The 22,213-nt window shown below is 38.5% G+C and overlaps 1 protein-coding gene across 2 annotated transcripts in view; it reads right to left on the bottom strand.

The window, feature by feature from the left end:
* The window catches only part of SPAG6 (sperm associated antigen 6), an 82,848-nt gene that overhangs the window by 41,265 nt on the left and 19,370 nt on the right, over positions 1-22,213 (bottom strand). For both annotated transcript variants that reach the window (XM_082449860.1, XM_082449861.1), the window contains exons 4-7: positions 19,791-19,974; positions 5,680-5,885; positions 4,620-4,793; positions 3,079-3,231 (exon numbers count right to left, since the gene is read on the bottom strand). In XM_082449860.1, the coding sequence (XP_082305986.1) occupies positions 3,079-3,231; positions 4,620-4,793; positions 5,680-5,885; positions 19,791-19,974 (717 nt within the window). The remainder of the gene's footprint in view (positions 1-3,078; positions 3,232-4,619; positions 4,794-5,679; positions 5,886-19,790; positions 19,975-22,213) is intronic.

Below are 22,213 nucleotides of genomic sequence, written 5' to 3'. Positions count from 1 at the left end.
TTTACAAGCAGCTCATGCAGCTCAATATCAAAAAAACAAACAATCCAATCCAAAAATGGGCAGAAGACCTAAATAGACATTTCTCCAAAGAAGATATACAGATTGCCAACAAACACATGAAAGAATGCTCAACATCACTAATCATTAGAGAAACACAAATCAAAACTACAATGAGGTATCACCTCACACCAGTCAGAATGGCCATCATCAAAAAATGTACAAACAATAAATGCTGGAGAGGGTGTGGAGAAAAGGGAACCCTCTTGCACTGTTGGTGGGAATGTAAATTGATACAGCCACTGTGGAGAACAGTATGGAGGTTTCTTAAAAAACTAAAAATAGAATTACCATATGACCCAGCAATCCCACTACTGGGCATATACCCTGAGAAAACCATAATTCAAAAAGAGTCATGTACCACAATGTTCATTGCAGCTCTATTTACAATAGCCAGGACATGGAAGCAACCTAAGTGTCCATCGACAGATGAATGGATAAAGAAGATGTGGCACATATATACAATGGAATATTACTCAGCCATAAAAAGAAACAAAATTGAGTTATTTGTAGTTAGGTGGATGGACCGAGAGTTTGTCATACAGAGTGAAGTAAGTCAGAAAGAGAAAAATAAATACCGTATGTGGGCAGGACAGGAATAAAGACGCAGACGTAGAGCATGGACTTGAGGACACGGGGAGGGGGAAGGGTAAGCTGGGACGAAGTGAGAGATTGGCATGGACTTATATATACTACCAAATGTAAAACAGATAGCTAGTGGGAAGCAGCCGCATAGCACAGGGAGATCAGCTCGGTGCTTTGTGACCACCTGGAGGGGTGGGAGGGAGACGCAAGAAGGAGGAGATATGGGGATACATGTATATGTATAGCTGATTCACTTTGTTATAAAGCAGAAACATACCATTGTAAAGCAATTATACTCCAATGAAGATGTTAAAAAAATAAAAATAAAACCTTTTGCTTTCCATTGTTAAAAAAGTTAATTTAGAATCCTTTTAAAAATTGACTTTTCACCAAGTATAACAGATCTGAGAACAAAATACCTACTATAGATCCAAAATCAAATGAATAATATGAGCAAGAATCCTATTTAAGTAAATTTTAGGTGAAATATATTCACTAAAACCTTTTCTGAAATAGTAAATTTCCATTAATTTTGGTCAATATTTAAATGATAGTTTTGCCCATTTTAACATGATTGAATGTCAAAGTAGGGATGAGTACTTTTGTTACACAGATGGCATATGCTTATATCTTGCACTTCAAACTTCAGTTTTATCTAAATAATCAAAACAGAATTAACTAAAGGGCCTCAAATGCATCACAGTTTATATACCCAAGGAAGAGTCAAATAACCAAATCAAATTATAATTCATTCTGTATAGGCATAATTTTCTAACTAACTTGAGACTAGAAGAATTATCACCTTAAATTTAGTACCACAAAAGCCACTATCACATGGGTCATGCTACCACAGCAAAGGCCAAATGATCATATATACTTTTTTTCCCTCCACCTTTAAATTAGGTTTTTAAGACCAATTTAAGAGATCCGCCATAGTTCTTTGACTTCTTTCTTACGACTAAAAATGTGTCTGCCCATACAAAAAAAAAAAAAAGGTCAGAATCTTTCTATCTTCAGAATGAGGCAACTCTCCAGAAAGTCCACACTTCTGAGACATACCAACACTGAAGAAGCAGGAGGAAAAGAAGACAGCCCCCTTTACCCCATGCCCAACACTCTGACTTAATGGCCTCGGTTGTTTTGAACAGCAAATGAGACAAGGAGCGTTGAGTGTGCTTTGAACATTAGAAAGTACTATTTAGATTGGAGGTGTTGTCAGTCCTGACAGTACCACATGGAACGGGAAAGGACGAGGCAGTGTGGCGTGGTCTGCCTCAAACTGCTGCTGCTCCCACCTTGATCTTCAATTAAATGGAAGACAGACCAGATGGGAGAGGCCAGAAGCAGCCCCAGACCAAAGGCAGGGAGCACCTCCTGGCTAGTCTGGGGAAGAAACACAGGAAGCAAAAGCAATTGCTGCTTCCTTCCTCATCCTTCCTACATCAGGCTTTCTGACTATCCACAGAAGCACCGAGAATCAAGAATCCTGATCACATCCCCATGGTGACCCTTCAGGAAGCAGCACTACTGCTCTAGTCACTATCAGAGTCTTTGGTAATAGAAGAACAAAAGGAAAAGTTAGAGATAAAAAGGGAGTGAAGTAAAGAATTATCAAGGAATAGGCAGAAAATAAAGATCTGAGGCTCATTTTTATTCTGAGGATTAGCAAAGGACAAAAAAAAAAAAAAAATCCACACTTCTGTTTAACATACAGCAGCAGGTTTTTCCATGCTGATAAGAAACCCACATCCTAGAGGGTTGCCAGAGACACCGGGAGCACACAGCCTTTGAAGCATGCTTCAGGAGATCAATATTTATTCATTCAACAAATATTTTTTGAGCACCTACTATGAGCCAGGGCTACGTGATCTGGTGGGTTAATTCCAAGTTGTAAATTGAGATAAGGCCAAATCCCTAGAGCAAGGAAACAGCATGTCAGAAACATGCTATCCAACATGTGCTCTGAATTGCCCATGTCTAAGAAGAGAAATTAGCTCATGGAAGCTGAAGGAGAGAGAGCCATCCATTGTCATCTCCTGCCCAAATGGCAGGAAGGGGGAGAATGTACGGAAAAATAAAAATGACCACTGGGCATGTCATTTATGATAGCTGTCTTTAATCAAAGTATGCTTAACATATTTGTAAAGCCAATCCTTCAAGACACAAATACATGGTATTTAGATATAGGTGATACTAACACTCAGAGGTGTTGACATTTTATTGATATTAAACACTGAGTAAAACTTTAAACTTCCTGCCAAGTAAACTTTACTTCAAGCACTGCTTTGGGAAACTTACTAATAAGCCTTGAAGAAAGCGGGTAATTCTTTGACTCTGGTCAGCTATATTTTACACTCTGTGGGATAGTATTAATCTGTGGTTCTGTCTTAGAGTATCTCACTGCAATAACTAGAGGAAAAGGAAGCAAGAACAAACCTTGGAAATGATGACCGCCATTGCCAGGTTCTCAGAATGAGCTGCCACGTAGCCAAGCATCATGATGCCCGGCAGCCTTATGTTTCCTTTGCAGGACCCAATGCAATCGATCATGGCAGCAACTCCCCCCGTGTTCACTATCAGCTGAGAAAGCTAAGAGAAAAGAAGGAGAGCTAGATAACCATGGCCCTAAAGTGTAAGATGATCTTTAAATATTACCTTAGCATTGCCAAATTTTAAAATTTAGGACCTAAAAAACATCTGGTAAAATCTGAAATATCATTTAGTGAAATTATTATATTTATCAAAGAAATGTACAAGGGTAACAATCCTGCTATTTCTAACGTACAGAATATGCTCACGTGAGGAGCCTCTCTGTGGTTCAATTTTTCTCGCACGACTCTATCCTTATCATAATGGATGTCAAAATTCCTCACCTAAACACTAAGCCTAGGGCTAGTTCATAACTAGCTAACTGCTGAAACCCCCCATCACAATGCGTGAGTATGAATTGGATTAATCACTGAATGCTGAAAGGTGAGATCAGACTTGAAATAGTCTAGCCTCATTATCCCTCCTTTGCTAGCAATGATCTCTAGCTGACTGCACTCAAGTCTTGAAAAATCTCAACCAGATAAGGATGTTGGGTGAAATAAAGAATGAGGACTTGGGACTTCCCTGGTGGTCCAGTGGCTAAGACTCCGAGCTCCCAATGCAGGGGGCCCGGGTTCGATCCCTGGTCAGGGAACTAGATCCCTCGTGCCGCAACTAAAGATCCCCCACGCCACAACGAAGATCCTGTGTGCTGCAACTAAGACCCGGTGCATCCAAATAAATAAATAAATATTAAGGAAAAAAAAAAAAGAATAAGGACTTAAAAGTTTAGTGAAATGAAACTGATTAGCGAAAATATACACAGAAAAAGACATAACTTCAGAATCTACCCAGGTTCGCTTCGTCTCTATTCCTTTCCCACCTCACACCTCAGAGCAGGAACCACTGTGCAAGAGTAGCTGTTAGAGCGGTTACGCCAGGTCAAGGGGCCTGATGGTCTCTCCCAACCTGGAGGGGCACCATCTCTCACTACGCCCAGCTGACCTAGAGTGACAGGACGACAAAGGTCCATGGTCCCTACAGTCTAGAAATGGAAAGCAGAAAATGATTAAAAACTGAGATTTCAGACTCAAACTCCATTGATGTAACCCAGTGGTTCTCAACTGGGGGCACTCTTGTCCCCCTAGGAAACATTTAGTAATACGTGGGGACATTTTTGATCGTCACAACTTGGGGGAGGGGTGCTACTGGCATCTGGTGGGCAGAGGCCAGGGATGCCGCTAAAGGTCCATCCTGCAGCGTACAGGACGGCCCCTCACAACAGAGAGCGATCTGGTCCAAAGTGTCAACAGTGCCGAGGATGAGAAACCCTCAGAACGTGTGGCACCGCCCCTGAGCCCTGTGAACAAACTGATGTTTTACTTAAAAACTAAAACTAACTGCATACTGTTGTATTTTGAAGCTGTTTTTTTTTTTCCTTGTTTTACCTCAGGTGTATGTTTTGCAATCTCTCTAATTAAAGTGGAAGCATTTTTCTTCACGTATTCATCTTTGTCCTTCAGACAGGTAAGTACAGCTGGAAAAATCTCTGCTTCAACCACCATTTCTGCTAGATCCACAGAATGTTTCGCAATCTGACTGAGAGCTGAAAGGACCTGACGCTGTTGAGCAAAAACCAAACCCAAATGTTACACAGAGTCCACTGTGGAGTTCAGACATAATTTAAACAGCTTCGTACACATTCAAATTCCTTTATAAAGAGGAAAAAACAATCACACATCCAACATAATCTAGGAGTCTCGAGGCATTCACATCCTAGTCTTCTTATACTAAATACTCAATTTCTTAAATTCCCTAATTTCCAAGTTAAACATCTTAGTTCACACTATTGACTATTTAAATCTCTTATCAATTGAGGCTGGTCAAAGAATATGACCCTGGGATGAATACTATTTCTTAATTATGCAATACTTAAATTGTTAATTTATGATAAACACAGTAATGTAATACAGTAACAATCAAGCAGAACTAACATTTTGGGATATTGCCAATATCATTTTTAGAAACTTTGCATTGCTTAATTAACATTAACAATTTTTAAATCTTATAGAATATAACTATTAGAATATAAAAGTATAATTGGTGACTATTAACTGAAAATTAGATTTTAGAAAGCTATAAAAAAGACTAATATAAATATGGCAAATTTTACAGGAAACTTAAATATAACAGTGGGCTAGAAAACCGTTAGGTCCCTTCTAACCCTGAGATTTAATCATTACGTGATTCCTTATTTTAATTATTAGTACTAATTCTGATGCTATTTCTAGTTTTCAGCGTTGCACATACTTTTTTCCAGTCACATCTTTACTGTCTAATCCTTACAGCATAGTTTTCACATATTAAAGGACCAAATACATAATATATTCATATCTGTTTTCCATGAAAATTTACTAATTATTTAAAAATGTATAATATTAATGCACACATTTCCATCTTCTTAGATTATCGGAATCCTGGTTTGTTTGTTTCTTTATTTTTAAATACCTTCAACTTAGCATCAGGGTTCAGGATCATCTGGGCTAAGTGAGCAATTGCTCCTGCGTCCACCACTGTCTGTGCTAACTCTGGAGAATGCTTTGCAATATCACTGAGGGCCGAAGCAGCAATCCTTTTCAAAGCAATTTCTGGCTCTTGGATACAGAGCACTAAAAGAGGAATGGCTCCCGCGTCCACCACAGCTTGTGACAGCTCTGTGGGTCCAAGAAAAGTAATTAAGTGAGTATGGGTGACTGACCCTTGTACAAGCCACTTTTCACCCTGACAGATACAGCAAAGGGAAAAGGGGAGGGTGTACTTCACTGTCTCGACATCTGCATTTCAAATCAGGCTTCCTGGTTTCATGAACCATGTGGACCAATACTGAGCTGAAAAGAATACAGGTCAATAGATGGACCTCCATTTACATGAACACATTTGAGGTAGATTAAGCTGAAATGGCTTCCTATTCTTTTTTTTTTTTTTTTTTTTTTTAAGAGAGTAAGCAGATGTCAGCTGTTTAAGCTCTGACAATTCTGCACTTCTCAATAGGCAAGCATTTTATGCATGGTTTACAATAACAGAGAAAATTAAAGTACCAAAAATTTACCAACCACACTAATTAGGCAGTATTTTGTGCTATTTACATGAGTAAACATTAACATGAATCTTGTGCCAATAATGTCGATTTTTAAATTCCTTTCTTCTTATTGTACTTTTAAAAGATTTTTTAAAAAACTTTGTACAATATTAAAAGGTGTATTTTCATTGTACATATAAAAACAATTTCAAAAATGAGAACTACAACTGAACAGGCTTTAATATGTATAAATGTTAATGTAAGATAAAGAAAGAAATTTATCTTAAGCATTTTACATGTCAAAAATAGTATCTTTTGTATATACATGTTGATTCACTTGTGTGCCCAAAAATAACAGCTATAAAAAATAACACATTTTAAAATTATAGAGAACAGGAGACAAGCAGGCAGACCCACATAATATACGTGTAAAAACTGTCTGTTGAAAAGCATAAAACAGTGCACAGTTACAGATTCTGCTCTCATTGTACTCATGGCCTTTCTTGCTGAATCACATATACCCATTTCTATAATCTCTTCCTTTCAAATTATGCTCTCATTTTCTCAGATTTATAGCGCCTTGGCAATTTATGTCTTAATAGCCAACCTATCAATTCAGCATATCTCTTAGTCTTTAAAGAAAATACAGTCTTTAATTTTTCAAAAGATTGGTAATATCACATTTTCTAAAAGGAAATAATGTTAGAAAATACAGGTTAGTGTCCAACACTTGTTTTCCTTCAATTATTATAATTACCTTAGAAGTCCTGATATTGCATAAACGATTCATTCATTCTTTCATTAAACAAGTATTAATGGAAGGTTATTATGTGTCAGACTCATTCAACACGGGTGCAGATGACACACTTCTACAAATTAACACTGCACTGATTAGCAAATATGTTTCAATTAAAAAACCCAAGTGTGAAATATGAAATACAACGGGAAGTTCATCTATTTATGTATTTTCACTTTTATACAGTTTCTAAGAGTAAAGAATCTGCAGTAAACAACGGGAAGTTCATCTATTTATGTATTTTCACTTTTATACAGTTTCTAAGAGTAAAGAATCTGCAGTAAACAACTGTTTAAAAAACAGTTAATATGGGCTTCCCTGGTGGCACAGTGGTTAAGAATCCGCCTGCCAATGCAGGGGACACGGGTTCAAGCCCTGGTCCGGGAAGATCCCACATGCCGCGGAGCAACTAAGCCCATGCGCCACAACTACTGAGCCTGCGCTCTAGAGCCTGTGCTCTGCAACAAGAGAAGCCACCAGAATGAGAAGCCCGCGCACCGCAACAAAGAGTAGCCCCCGCTCTCCACAACTAGAGAAAGCCTGCGCACAGCAACGAAGACCCAATGCAGCCAAAATTAAATAAAATAAATAAATTTTTAAAAAAGTTAATAAACTATTAATAAACAGTTAATAAAACTATTAATAAAAACAAAGTGTTAATAAAAACAAAGTTCTTTTAAACAAAATTTATCATCTTTGTAATTCCCATACATTTTATTCTTTCCTTGAGTAACTGAGTACCGTATCCTCCTTTTCCTGAACTCTATAATGCTAATAATAAAGCAAACTCAGTTCTTCTGACTTGTTACCCATTCCCTCCAAAGCTGTTTTCCACTCTGTCTGGATCAGTGATGCTAAATGAGGGGAAGGCAGGGGAGGGCACCAAAGAAAGGTTTGCCTGAAGGTAATGAAGCTTCCAGGGACCTGGATGGGGCCTAGCAATTTTGTACCTGCAGTTTCATATACCTTACATCTCCAATTTATATGGTCCTACAAAACCCAGCTCTGTTCTTGGGTGGCACACATTGTAATTCATAAATGATACTGTTCTACCACTTTCATTCATATATTGGGTATAAGACAGTGTATATAAAGGTAAGAATATAATAGGCCTAAATAATGCACACCATACTATATTACACATTCCACAGGCTATTTCATCCTGCCTCTGTCACTACTCTTTTTCCTGTGGTATATCCTTCTCCTCTTCCCTACCGTTGCTTCCTCTGGTACTTCTGTGCCAGTCGCTGTTGATGTCTACCCCATAGCCTTTGTCGGTCAGGGCGTGGGCTTGTGAATCAATCCTGGTGAATGGGACCTGAGTAGAAGTCAGCTAGAAGCATCTGTGAGCGGTTTTCCTCTTTAATAAACAGAAATACACAGGAGGAAACACCATCTCTTCTTTGCTGGACATGGGCACATCTGCCTGCAAATGACATCTGGAACTCCTACAGCCATCTTGCAACTATAACAGAAGAAATTGCCAATATGCTGAGGATGGCCGAGTACAAAAATGAAAAACAGCTGGGTCCTCCAAGACACTGTTCAGCTGCATAACCAACCTTGGAACTGCCCTGACTCTGCACTTTGTGTCATGTGAAATTAAAAAATGTCCTCACTGCTTAAGCCACCTGTAGTTGATATTCTTAACTTACAGCCCCAAACATATTGATACAATTCTGTCCTCTCTCAGGCTTGGTGTACGTACTTATTTTCCTCTCTTTTCTGGTCATTGAGTGTTCATTACGTGCTTACCATGTGCTAGAAACTTGCTAGATCTTGGGGAAGCAGAATAGAGTAAAAACATTGTTCTGTTCTAGCAGACTCTGCTCAGGGTGAATATGTGAACAGACCACAGCACAGAGTGGAGCTGGGAGTCGGGTGCATGGAGAGTTTGGGGAAACACACATGGGGTGCCGTTTCAGGCAGTGCTTCCCATCCTCCTTCCTGCTCCCCTTTTCTTCTTCTCTCTACTTTTCTACTCTAAAAAACAGCGGCAGTAACCAAAACACATACAAAAATCTGGTACACTTAAAAGTTACTCCCGGGCTTCCGTGGTGGCGCAGTGGTTGGGAGTCTGCCTGCCAATGCAGGGGACACGGGTTCGAGCCGTGGTCTGGGAAGATCCCATATGCCACGGAGCAACTGGGCCCGTGAGCCACAACTACTGAGCCTGCGCGTCTGGAGCCTGTGCTCCGCAACAAGAGAGGCCGCGACAGTGAGAGGCCCGCACACCGCGATGAAGAGTGGCCTCCGCTCGTCGCAAGTAGAGAAAGCCCTCGCACAGAAACGAAGACCCAACACAGCCAAAAATAAGTAAATAAATAAATAAATATTTTTTTTTTAAAAGTTCATATAAAAAAAAGTTACTCCCTATAGGAGAAATCTCAAAGAATTCATTTTTAACTCTAATTTGGAAATGAGTCTGGGTTGTTTAATTATTAAACTTAGGAAATCAAAGATTGATATGTACAGATGCTCATAAAAGGTTTGATCAAGAAAAAAAAAGAGCCAATTAATTTATATTCAGTGCCTGAAAATATCTTAACCTCATTTTTTTTCCTTAACCTCATTTTAAATTTTAAATGAATCTTCAAAAAACAAATTTTTTAAGACTACATCTTCTTTTATGCAAGAACATGTGACATAATTATATACTGTTAGGTAACCAGCAAAATTAGAAGTAGTTATGCAAAAAAAAAAAAAAAAATTCAGAGAAAGAAGGCTTTATGTTATACTAACATACTAACAAGATTTAGATGGGGTTGATGGTACTATTGGTGATATATTTTCTTCTCTATTTGACAAATTTTCTTCAATGTGATTGTTTTTAAAAAATAAAAGAAATATGAACATGTCCTTTGACCATACATATAGCTATTGCTGGGGCTAACTATACTAACATTACTATTCTAAAGAAAAATAAACACTTTAGCTTATTTCTCAATATGGAAGAAAGTTTCTTATTTTTAAAAATGGTGGGAATATATGTCTCCTTAAAACAAAATATTAGGAAAGAATGCATAATTATTCTTTGAAGAATTACTAATATATAGTAGAAATATTATCCATTTACTTTTTCACACTTTCCCTCATCTTAATTCATGCCTTTATCACAGTTAAAATATTACATTTTTTAAATGTTAAGGCTTATTCATTTTTAACAATTTTTTAGACTTCAAATTGTCAGTAGAAATATAACTAACCAATAGCACCTTCCTGATTCATAAATAATAATTAAAGCCATTGATTGCATGCATGTAGACAACTGGTATACAGTCCTCAAATCCGATGGTCAGCTGTTTTCAGTAAAGGAATAACTAGTTCTCTTTGGCCTCCTGAATACCTCACTGCTGAGTGAAGGAACTGAGGCAGCCACCTCCACTGGACCATGACAAGCTCAGTACAACTTAGGTTTAATTTTTAAAACAAAAGGAGACACAGATAAAAGGGAGGACATTTAAGATCAACAACATTCATAAAATTACTAGTATCTAAAGCTGGATGAATGGAATATTTAGGGATGACTTTATGTTGACCAGAAGGGAAGAGCACAGAAAGGAAAGTCCGTCAGCATATAATAGGCACGGCTGTAACACGTAAAACTAGGTGCGTCAGGCAAAAGTGATTTTGCTTTAACAGTGCTCACAATGGCCTTAACCCCCTCCTCTTAATTGTTATGGCTAGTGGTTTGTTTAGATCAGGAGTGGTAAACACAGGGCCCAGGCAAGTAATTAAAATAAGTGAAGCCAGAAGGCGTAAGAAAAATAACTGAGTGGGAAGCACAGTAAACTGGAAAAGCATATGCACCAGCTACAAGGAGCAGCAACTACCCAGCTTCAGCCCAGCGCTGCCACATAGGAATATAGGCCAACCGTTGTCAGGTCCTTGGATTTTTCAAGAGAAGCCAAACATCTGATTTTTAATGTGAAATTGCCTGGTTTTTAAGTGTTGGGAACTTAAAAACACACTGTGTAAGACAACATAGTGCAGGCTAAATAAAACACGTCCATCATTTTACAACCCTAGGCTTAAACCTTACACCTTCTAAAACGAGCTGTGGGGATTTTCTGGATGTAGAAAGGTGACATTCTTTCTACATTTGATTCTTGAAGACACATTCTAGAGTCATAAAGGAAGAACCACTATAGTGGTTACATAAGAAAATTCAGAGGTGAATTCCAAGAAATTGATGAAAACCTAAAAATTGGCCTGCAAAAAAAGGATTAATCTAAACATATATTATGATACTCCACTAATTTTTCTGCTCATAATGGAGATGTAAGAGGGAAGAATGTGCAAAATTAAGTGATCCATCATGAGAACTCATAAAAAGGACTCAAAATGAAGAGGTTCTCTGAAAGGAAAAAAAGGAAGGAAAAAAAAAAATATATATATATATTTACCATACTAATTCAAAAATAATTAGGCAAATCAAACACCTCAAAAACTCTAATTCCTTTTAACTTTATTGCTTTTTAATTTCATTTTCCAAACACTGCTTTTAACTCACTGGTTTTAAGCCCTACAAAAATTTATATTCTATTTTCTCATTAAAAATAAAATAAAGTTATGAATCTTCATTTCTTTGCATTTAGGTGGCCCTATTTATTAGTTTAAAGATAGGCTGGTTTTGCATCTGGCTGTAAAACACAACTATATCACTTCAAAACCTTTGTGAAATAAAGCGGGTTAAAAAATACATTTAAGATTTGGCTATCACTTATGATGTCAATCTTATGTTATATAATCATCCCATTCAACCAAATTTTTCATGATTTGGTGAAATTACAGTAAAAACAAATATGGAGGTGTAATCGCCAAAACTGGTTATATACTGACCATACGCCAGTATGATTTTAGGAATGTCACTTTTAAAGTGGAAGAAATTTGTCTAGAAATTTGTCTAACTCAGCTGTTTACAACTGGTTTAGTTACCTACTGCTACACCAAACTTAGCTGCTTGGAACAGGAAACGTTTATAATCTTACAGTTTCTGTAGGTCAGGAATCCAGGAGCGGCTCAGCTGGATGGTTCAGGCTGTGACGTCTCACGAGGCTGCAATCAAGCCATCAGCCAGGGCTGCAGTTATCTGAGGCTTGACTGGGATACACTGGGTCTACCGGAGCTTCTTCCCAGCATACCCACGGGAGTTGGAAGAAGGCATCAGTTCCTCCCCATTTCTGGGCTCTTTCATGGGCTGCTCATGATGAGACTTCCCCCAGAGTGAGTGATCCAGAGGACAGAACCCAAGACAAAAGCCATAGTCGTTTATAATCTAACCTCAGAAGTGACATGCCATCACTTCTGCTCTATTTCATTGGTGCAACGTGGGCGGAGACTACACAGGCATGTGACTAAGAAGAGGCAGGCATGGAAGCCAGCTACCAAAAAACCTTTATTCTACACCAACGCATCTGAGAGAGGCAATATCCTTCTGTAGGTAGCGATGGCTCACTAGACCTATAATTCTGAGCTGAGAAACTGATATTTCCAATCGCATGTCAGAGTGAGAAAAGGTGGCGGGAATTTGCATATTATTATGAAAAAAATCTAATGTATGATTTTTATTTATCCCTCGCTCCCACAAATGTCATTTTTCCTACCCATTATCTCCATGCCACTTCTTTCCACCCCATCTCCAGAGCCATCGGTCTAACCCTTACATATGGATCGAGTGTCTGAGAGATTAAGGGTTAACACACATACATACATATGCTTTGAAGGTTAAATAATTCTAGCTTCTTTAAAAAGTCAAGTGAGTCAAATAAGCCGTTGATCTGGAGTTAACGGGGCCTTAGTAAGAAATTACAATCAGCTGGATGGATGGCGCACTTACACAAGGCTCAAGTATAAAAAACAGCTTCAAAATACGGAAAGGAAAAGTCAAGAACTGGAGACAAGAGAAAGAGAAGGTGGGAAAAGGTAGAGTTGGGTACGGCCTTGGAAGATCATAGGTAGCATAAGATACAAAGCCATTTTTAAAACCCCGATTTTAGCAACTTCTAGTTTTATACTTTACTCAACAGCTGAGACTAAGCTGAATTGGAAAAGGCAAAGTTACAGAGAGGGTCTGGAGTGCTCTTGTAATGAAGAGAACAATAAATTACTTGGAATTAGCTTTTTACAAAATACGCTTTTTGTATCTAGACATGTTTCCATTCATTTCTACTTGCTTTATATAATATTGCAACAATCATTGTAGTTTCCTTCCACCTACAATCCACACTCTGCTGGGGGGAAAAAAAAATCCTTAGATGGAAAAGGCAGATTTTATTATTCAACCTTTCGAACTTCACTGGCATCTGTTCTTTCTTCCAGCCCAGTTTTAGGCAAGTCCCTGCCTTCGAGGAGCTCAGGCTGACGGAGGAGGCTAAACAGTAAAGGGTTAGCAGTGCCCCAGTGGAATTCTCTACAAGAACACACAAAGGACAGAGGAAACAGAAACGAAACACTGGATGGCTAGAAAGTTTACAGGGTGTTTTTATACAAGTGGTCCCCGGTCAGCAGTTCTTGGGGTGACTGCCTCTGGGTGGTTAATGAAGCGACCTGTGGGCCTCCACTGTCCACTTTTATTCCTGAGGATGAGCCAGCCCAACATTGTTAAAAACTGCATGATATCCCACTGAGTAAATATTCCATAATTTACTTAACCTGCCCCCCCCAACCCCAGCTACTCAGGACACTTAATTGTTTTTTTTGCTTTGGGGCTTTGCCATTCTTAAGTTCAGTACAGTGAACTTCTCTGTGCATTAAGATTACATTTATTTATTAGTTATCCATTGCTACATACAAAATGACCCAAACTCAGCAGCTTAAAGCATCATTCCTTATCTCATATTTTCTGTGGGTCAGGAATCCACGAGCAGCCTAGCTGGGGGGTTCAGGCTTGGAGTTTCTCATGAAGTTGCTGTCACACTGTCTGCGGGGGCTGCAGTCGTCTGAAGGCACAACTGGGGTAGGATCTGCTTCCAAGCTCACTCATGTAGTTCTAGGAAGCTCCGGTTTCTTGCTGGTTGTCGAAGACCTTAGCTCCTCATGACATGGGCCTTTCCACAGGCTGCCTGAGTGTCCTCATGTCACAGCACCTGGTTTCCCTCAGAGCGAGTGATGAGAGAACCCCACCACAGAAGCCTCGATCCTGCAGAGCTGGTCACCTACTCTCAGAAGTGACAGACCATCACTTCTGCAGCATTCTGGTGGGGACACAGACCAATCCTGGTACGATGTGGGAGGGGACTATACAAGGGTGAGAATGCCAGGACATGGGATCTCTGAGGGGCATTTGGGAGGCTGGCTACCACGGGTCCTACATTGATACATATATACTCTACAGGTTAGACAAACACACACATTCACACATATGTGTGTGCATGTATGTGTTTACTTAAGATAGAGGCTCAGAGATGAAGGTCCTGAGGGGAAGAATGTTGACATTTTTTGAGGTTCTTGATATTTTTAGATTAAACCACATGAAACTGCTGTTTTTGTTAAGTCAAAACCAATCAAATATAGGTAATTTCATAAGGTCAACCTAATATGACTGCAATATTGTTTTCCAAAGGGGATTATCAGTATGTGGCCCCATCAACAATGTGCGAGTCTGGTAGTTTGGCCTCTTATAAAGTACATTTCAGCCCTTACATCAGTAAGTGATTGCTCGAAGTTGACTCATCATTTACTTCTCCTCAAATGGTAAGTTTAGTTCCACATTCCTTAACTTACTACACATATTACTGTTCAGTTATACTGATTAATAAGCATGAATATTAAGCGTGACTTTTTGAGACCACAGCATCACCACTACGTTGCCTTTTAACAACAACAAACCGCCCCCCACACACACACACAAAACACAAGAGTGCAGGCACAGGAACTCTAAGTCAGTGCTGTGAGATGGGAATGTGAGCCACGTATAAAATTTAAAATTTTCTAGGGACTTCCCTGGTGGCGCAGTGGTTAAGAATCCACCTGCCAATGCAGTGGACACGGGTTCGAGCCCTGGTCCGGGAAGATCCCACACGCCGCGGAGCAGCTAAGCCCGTGCGCCACAACTACTGAGCCTGCGCTCTAGCCCGCAAGCCGTAACTACTGAAGCCCACATGCCCTAGAGCCTACGTGCCACAACTGCTGAGCCTGCGTACTGCAACTACTGACATATGACACAGAAAAGAATCAGGCCAGCCAGCTCTGTCTGGATTCCTTCCTTACATTATCTATTTGGTAAACAGCATGTAATCTACTCGATGTTTCTGTAGTATCAGAATGAGCCAATTCCTGCAAGCACCGCTCATCTGTGGCTGCAGCAATCTCCTCTCCTGACTGCTATTGAGCTGGAAGGGAAATTTCTCATTTGATTTAGGATATAAATTATATCCCTGGGAGAAAGAATAGTCACACATGTGGAAACCAGTCATCAGGGATTAAAAACAGAGGTATCTGGCAAGACTATCAGATACTACAAGGAGCTTAAAATGAAGAATGATGAGCTTTCATACACTTGCCTTTCTCACATTATAAAAAGGAAGACTCTTTGAAGGGTTTTGAGTAATTGCCAAGCAGTTCTGCCATAAATTGCTGTCTGACCAGAATAAATCGTTTAACCTCTCTATTTCAGTTTCCTCACCTATAATGTGTTAATGTTATATATATATATATATATATATATATATATATATATATATATATATAATATAATGTGTTAATAATTAAAATGTTTTAGAACACCTAATCAAACGTATTCCTCTTTGCCAGGACTGAGAACAGCCAAAGTTTATTCTGAGACAGCAAAGGTTTACAAGAGACCAAGTTTACAAGAGACAGAATTTTTAGCTAACGCTCCTAAACAAACACTGAAAACTTAAGTTTTCAGCCCAAATGTAGAAGATCATTCCTACAAAACATGTACATGGCTCCTCCTTCCTCAGGCTGCAGCCAGGCCGCTGCTCTCACCTCTGTCCCAAGTACTCTGATGACTGCCACGTGGTGCACACAAGTTCACCGGCGGCGCTCCTCCACGAAGCTGCTGTGCCACTGACGGGTGCGAGGCCAGAGCCAGGAGGCCAGGCGCAGCGAGGAAGGAGGGCCCTGAGCGCGAGGAAGCCCCTGCCTGGGCCCTACCGGTGGGAGCACCGAGGCCGCAGAGCCCACCGCCCCTCCTGCCTCGCCCCCTGTAGCTCCAAAAGCAAGACTAGTCCTTGGAAATAGTGAGAGATTTGACACCGATTAGGTAAATATGTAACCAGAGTAATTCTGCTGAGTGGGAGAATGTAGCAAGACAGAGGAAGAGGGATAACCAGTCTGAGAAGAATTCTACCTCAACCTTTATTAAGGAGCCCAGAGTAGAAAGAAGTAGCTTATTTATCTTCCGAGTAAGAGGTACATATTATCAGTTGTATTCCGTACCTGGTGAGTCAATCGTGGAAATTTAATGAGACCATTTGCCCAGAGTTAAAACCACCACCACCACCATTTCTGGTAGATAGCCCCCAGTTTCCCTTGGTTATCTGTAAAATGCTTTAAAATCTATACATAGAAGTAACTTTTAGAAATTGCATTTTTCAAATAAGGAAAAGTCAGATGATGCCCATAGATTTCCCTCTTCTACTAATTGTATGCTTACTTTATTTTTGTTTCCTATGCACAAAACGTTTTTCTTTAAAGGTTCCTTTCTTATTGCCCTTAAAGGTACATTTCTTTTGCACCTCCTTTAAGGTTTATATTTATTAAACTATCTAATCAAACAACTTACCACGAATACCCAGAAGAAAACACTGAATGAATCCCTTTAATCTCAATATATTCCATTTTTAAGAGATCATCAAGAAAGAAATCAGGTTATTTGGAGGTAAATCTTCTATTTTCACTGATATTCAGGATGTGAATGATGACTTAACTGCTTACTAGATAACAATTCCCTTTCCTTCTGAGAAATCTATGCAGTAATCTCTTCTGGGAGCTTCTGGGTCCCAAGCCCCTAACTACTGTGAAATATTGAAATTACACTGGGAATTCCATGTGGGAGCCAGATTATAGCAAAAAATTGGAATAGAATCCCGAAGACAGAGCCTATTTATGAACTATAATCATTTAGCCTCAGATTCAACAAAAGGGAGGTATGGAAAGGTTACCTATGGGCACCTGCCTCAGCGTATCTGTATGGTTGTCCTCAAAGCTCTCTCGCACCGCTCTTTAAAATACTCATGTTACAATCTGTTTGCCGTAAAGTCCTCTGACATTAAAAAAAAAAAAAAAATTACTAAATATACTCAGGTAGTTTCCCCATGATAACCAGCTTCTAATTTAAAACATTGCTTTAGTTTTCTCAATCAACATGTGTTAAACAATAGTCCTAGGGTGAAGCTACTTGGAAAACCAAAATCCAGATATTAAAGAAATAATTTTCATATACCAATTCTGAATCATTCTAAGCCTAACAATAGTTTTCTTTCTCAATTTACTTTTATATCATTTTATTATTTTGTTTCCAATAGTGTCACCATTTAAAAACCAAATTAAACATAACCATGGGACAGCCACTTCCTGTTTCTGTTTTTGAGTTTCTTCTTCAAAACTCTTTCAAGGAGTACTTAATGAAACTGTATGGTACAGGGGTTGACATACGGCTTTGGAGTCAAGACAGATTTAGATTCAAATTTTGGTTCCACCATTAACATGACTTCAGGTATCCTAAGTTCCACTTTCTTCCTCTTTTTAACAGGGAGAGTAATACCTGCCCTAAGTGTATCTGTAGCCAAAATGAGATAATATCCTAAAGCATACTGCACAGAGCCAGGCACACGGTAATTACTTGATAAACGGTAGCTATTATTTTATACATGCACACACACTGAAAAATCTGGAAAACAAATTAAAAACATCCTTAATTCTATCACCCTAGTAACACAAACATGTACGTCCTTGTAATTTACGTCCACATAAAAATTTATTTTTATATTATTATAATTGTAACACGCAATTTTGTCTTTTTTTCACATTATAATCACTTTTCCATGTTATCATGTAGGATTCATAATTACCTTTTATTTGTTGAGTGAGATTCCATTAAGTAAACTACTATAATTTAACCACTAAATTCCTGCCAAATATTTGAGGGGTTTTGGTATTAGAAATAATACTACAATAACATTTGCATGAATGCAGCTTATTCATTCTGTGGGATTCTTTCCTAAGGATGAATTCCCAAATCAGGCTTTCTAGAGTAACCATGAACTCTTTCATGGCTTAGATTAGTTTTGCCAAATGCCTTTGCACAAGTTTATACAATTTGTAGTGCCTCCATCAGTGGGCAGATACATCTTCACGCCCCCTCAAACCTTCAGTATTAATACAGTATTCATACCTTACATTTATTGATTCTTTACCATGTACCAAGCATTGGTCTATCTCATCATCCTCACAACAAATCTCTGAAGCAGTACTTCCTCTCTTGCAGATGAGGAAGTTAAGTTTCAGAAAGTTTAAAAGCCATGTCGAAGGTTACACAGCAACTAAGTAGTAGAACTTGGACTCAAACTCAGATCCTGTCCTAAGGCCACAATGCTGTTAACCACTTGGTTTTATTTCTGCTTTACTCTTTTTTTCCCCCAAATAATAATAGGTAGGAAAAGATACTTTCACTGATGTTTTAATAGGCAGTTCTTTGATTATCAGCAAAGTTTACACTTTTACATATGTTTGTTTTAAAACTGTTATTTTCTTGTTGTGCTATTTGTTCATACTATTTAGCAACTTCTGTAAAGTGGTGGGGGCAATTTTGTTCCCTATGTATTTTTTACCGATCAGGTGTGTCAGCACAGCCTTCACACAAGAGGCCCAGGCCCCTTCTTGATGGCTTCATTGAGCTCAGTTTATGAGAAAAGGTGCTCCTCCTCTTTCTCCTCCTTCCTGACGATTATGGGCTGAATACAAATATGTTCTAGCAAGTTACCACGTCCATATCTTTTCAACATTATTCACTCATACAACATGGCTCCTGGCTGGCTTGGAACACCCTACCATAAGTGAGAGTGAAGACCCAATGTCCCCTGAGGGGTGACAAACTCAAACGATTTTGTAACGGAACCAATTTACCAAGGTCCTTGAAGCTAATCAATATCTCATTCTCCCCACATCCCCCTGATTCCCCTTCTGACTTCAAATTTTTCTTTTGCTAACTAACATAAAGACTGAAATGGATAGGTTTTTTGGTGAATTTGTGATCCAAACAACTTGGCCATCATTCAAAACTTATCTCCCATAATGTATAGAAACATCATTAAGACGTCATATCTGGGACTTCCCTGGTGGCACAGTGGTTGGGAATCTGCCTGCCAATGCAGGGGACACGGGTTCGAGCCCTGGTCCGGGAAGATCCCACATGCCGCGGAGCAACTAAGCCCATGCGCCACAACTACTGAGCCCGTGCTCTAGAGCCCGCGAGCCACAACTACTGAGCCTGCGCTCTAGAGTCCGCGAGCCACAACTACTGATGCCCGCGCGCCTAGAGCCCGTGCTCCACAACAAGAGAAGCCACCGCAATGAGAAGCCCGTGCACCACAATGAAGAGTAGCTCCCGCTCGCCACAACTACAGAAAGCCCGCACACCACAACAAAGACCCAATGCAGCCAAAAATTAAAAATTAAAAAAAAAAGACCTCTCATATCTGTGGTTTACTAAGCAAAGCCAGATTTACCTAATTAATCTAAACTTTAACAATCCTATTTTATAGTAAGGCCCATTACCTGCATTATGTCTTGCAATATAGCCAAGTGCCCAGGCTGCAGCCTCTTTGACTCCAGGGTCAAAATCTTCCAAGCATATCACCAGCGTATCCAGTGCTCCACAATCCACTATCGCCTGAGCTAGCTGGGGAGAATGTTTACCAACTGCTCGTAACACAAAGGCAGCGGCTTTCTTATAAAAACGCTACAAGGATAAATAGACAAAACTCAAAGTGAATTGAGCTAAAAGTTAAAATAGACCAAAACCAACATTAAAATGACATTGATATATTAAAAAAAAAAGCTCAAAAAGTAATAAAATAAAAAACAAAACTAAGAAAAAAAGCTCAACAGCTATGAAATATGAGATGAAAAACATCCTGCAATATCATTTTGATTTTTTGTTGTTTCCCCCATTGCTTTTGTTCAGTAACTGAACTGAAAGGATTTAAGTCTTAAAATACATTTCAAATGTTTTACTCTGAAACATGCATTTGGAAATTGTATAAAATGAAATATAAACATTATATTTCCTACAAATTCATAAAATAATGAGATTTCATGTTTGTGCATTACAGTGAAAGGTATTTGTTTGCCCTATGGGAACTCTTAGATTGTTAGCGCATGCAACTAAATTGTCACCTAACAAATTCGTTTCCTTTACTTGCCCTCAGTCTCTAAGCATGACCTCAACTAACCTTTCTGGTGTCCCACGTTATCCTGAAATAACAACTATGTTCTGAGGCTCACTTAGCAATCATCAGATAAACATAAAGGCAAAATATTCATGATACATTTTAAAACTCCTCCTGGCAAATAAACCAGCCCAACAGTGGGTTATGTTATTTATCCCTTCTTAGAAATGCTTTTTTACAAAAATATAAATGACTTACCATTATGTGAATTTCAAGTAATGCTTCATATTTATAATATGTTCTATATGTAAATTTTATCAGATTAAGAAATAAAACTGAAACACAAGACTAACCTGTTTTTCTTCATATTGCTAAAAAAAAAAAAAAGATGTAGAGGAAGTATTCGGCTATAACACTCACTGTTTTATGGTTAGCATAATGACACAGTAATAGTCTCCTAACTCTATCTTTCATTAATAGAGGCCAATTAATGCCCTATTTTAGATTCTAAGTTTCAATTTCTTTACAGTGACTACAAAAAAAAGCGACTAGGTGACTATAGCATCTGTTTTGAAAGCATTCTATTTATGCAGGCTGAAATATTAAGATTCAATAAAAAATTATGTGAGAGAAAATACATCAAGTATAATTTAACATATTATATCTCCAAAATCAGTATATATTGACAAGATAAGAAATATGCTATGTTAGTAATGATGTTTTGATTTGATATATTTCTTTAGTTTCTTAAATGTCAACATATAGAGGCATTAAGATATTTGTTATAAAGTCTAATTTTACATGTCAGTAACCAAAAAGCTCCTACTTTATTATAAAAATTAGAATAGTTTTAGAGTAGCTTCCCATAGATTATTTTCTCATAATTGTGGAAAAATAACAGTGACACATTTCTTGTCATTACCTTAAGCTAATTTGACTTTTTATATTGCAGAATTTTCAAATTCACACTTTACTGGGCATCAATAGTCAGTACTAACTACAGTGCCTAGAATATCACTCTCTAATCTCATTCCAAATCCCTAACTCTCTTCTCTCCCGGAATTCCTCACCAAAAGAATTACCCTTTAAAAAAAAAAAAGGAAGGAAAAGCAAAACCAGAGGACTTTGTACCTCATAAAGAAGAGATTAAATCTCCTGTGAGAAATGGGCTAAAGGCCTGGTAGGGGAAGGAGACAGAAGCCTGTGAAGGATGCTTCACATTCTCACTTTCTCCTCACTTCTGCCCTAGTACTTTTTGTCTCTTTACAGCTAATGGGTACTCATTCACACTTAGAAAACTTCTGTTGAGAACCTTCTATGTGAGACACCAAACACAGACCCTGCCCTCAGAGAACGAGCTAAGAGTCCAAGCATTTCATGATAGAAGGAATGCCTACAAGAAAAATAAAATTTCTGTAACTCCTCCTAGGGATAAGACAGTTATTAGCAAATTACTCTCCAATCTAAAAAAATAAGGCACATTTTTAAACAATTAGGATTTTTTTTTTGGTAAATACACATAACATAAAATTTACTATTTTAATCATGTTAAAGTGTATAATTCAGTGGCATTTAGTGCATTCACAATGTTGTGCAACCATGCCTATCTAGTCCTAGAATATTTTCATCACTCCAACAAGAAACCTCCTACATGCTAAGCAGCCACTTCTCACTCCCTCCTCCCCCCAGCCTCTGGTAACCATTCATCTGCTTCCATCTCTATGGATCTGCATATTCTGGATATTTCATATAAATGGAATCATACAATATGTAGCTTTGTCTGGCTTCTTTCTGTTAGCATAAAGTTTT

This window comes from Balaenoptera physalus (genome assembly GCF_965194825.1).
Source record: "Balaenoptera physalus genome assembly, chromosome: 2".
Classification (NCBI taxonomy): Eukaryota; Metazoa; Chordata; class Mammalia; order Artiodactyla; family Balaenopteridae; genus Balaenoptera; species Balaenoptera physalus.
Note: the sequence above shows the minus strand (reverse complement) of the source record. Positions and strands in the feature narration are given on the sequence as shown.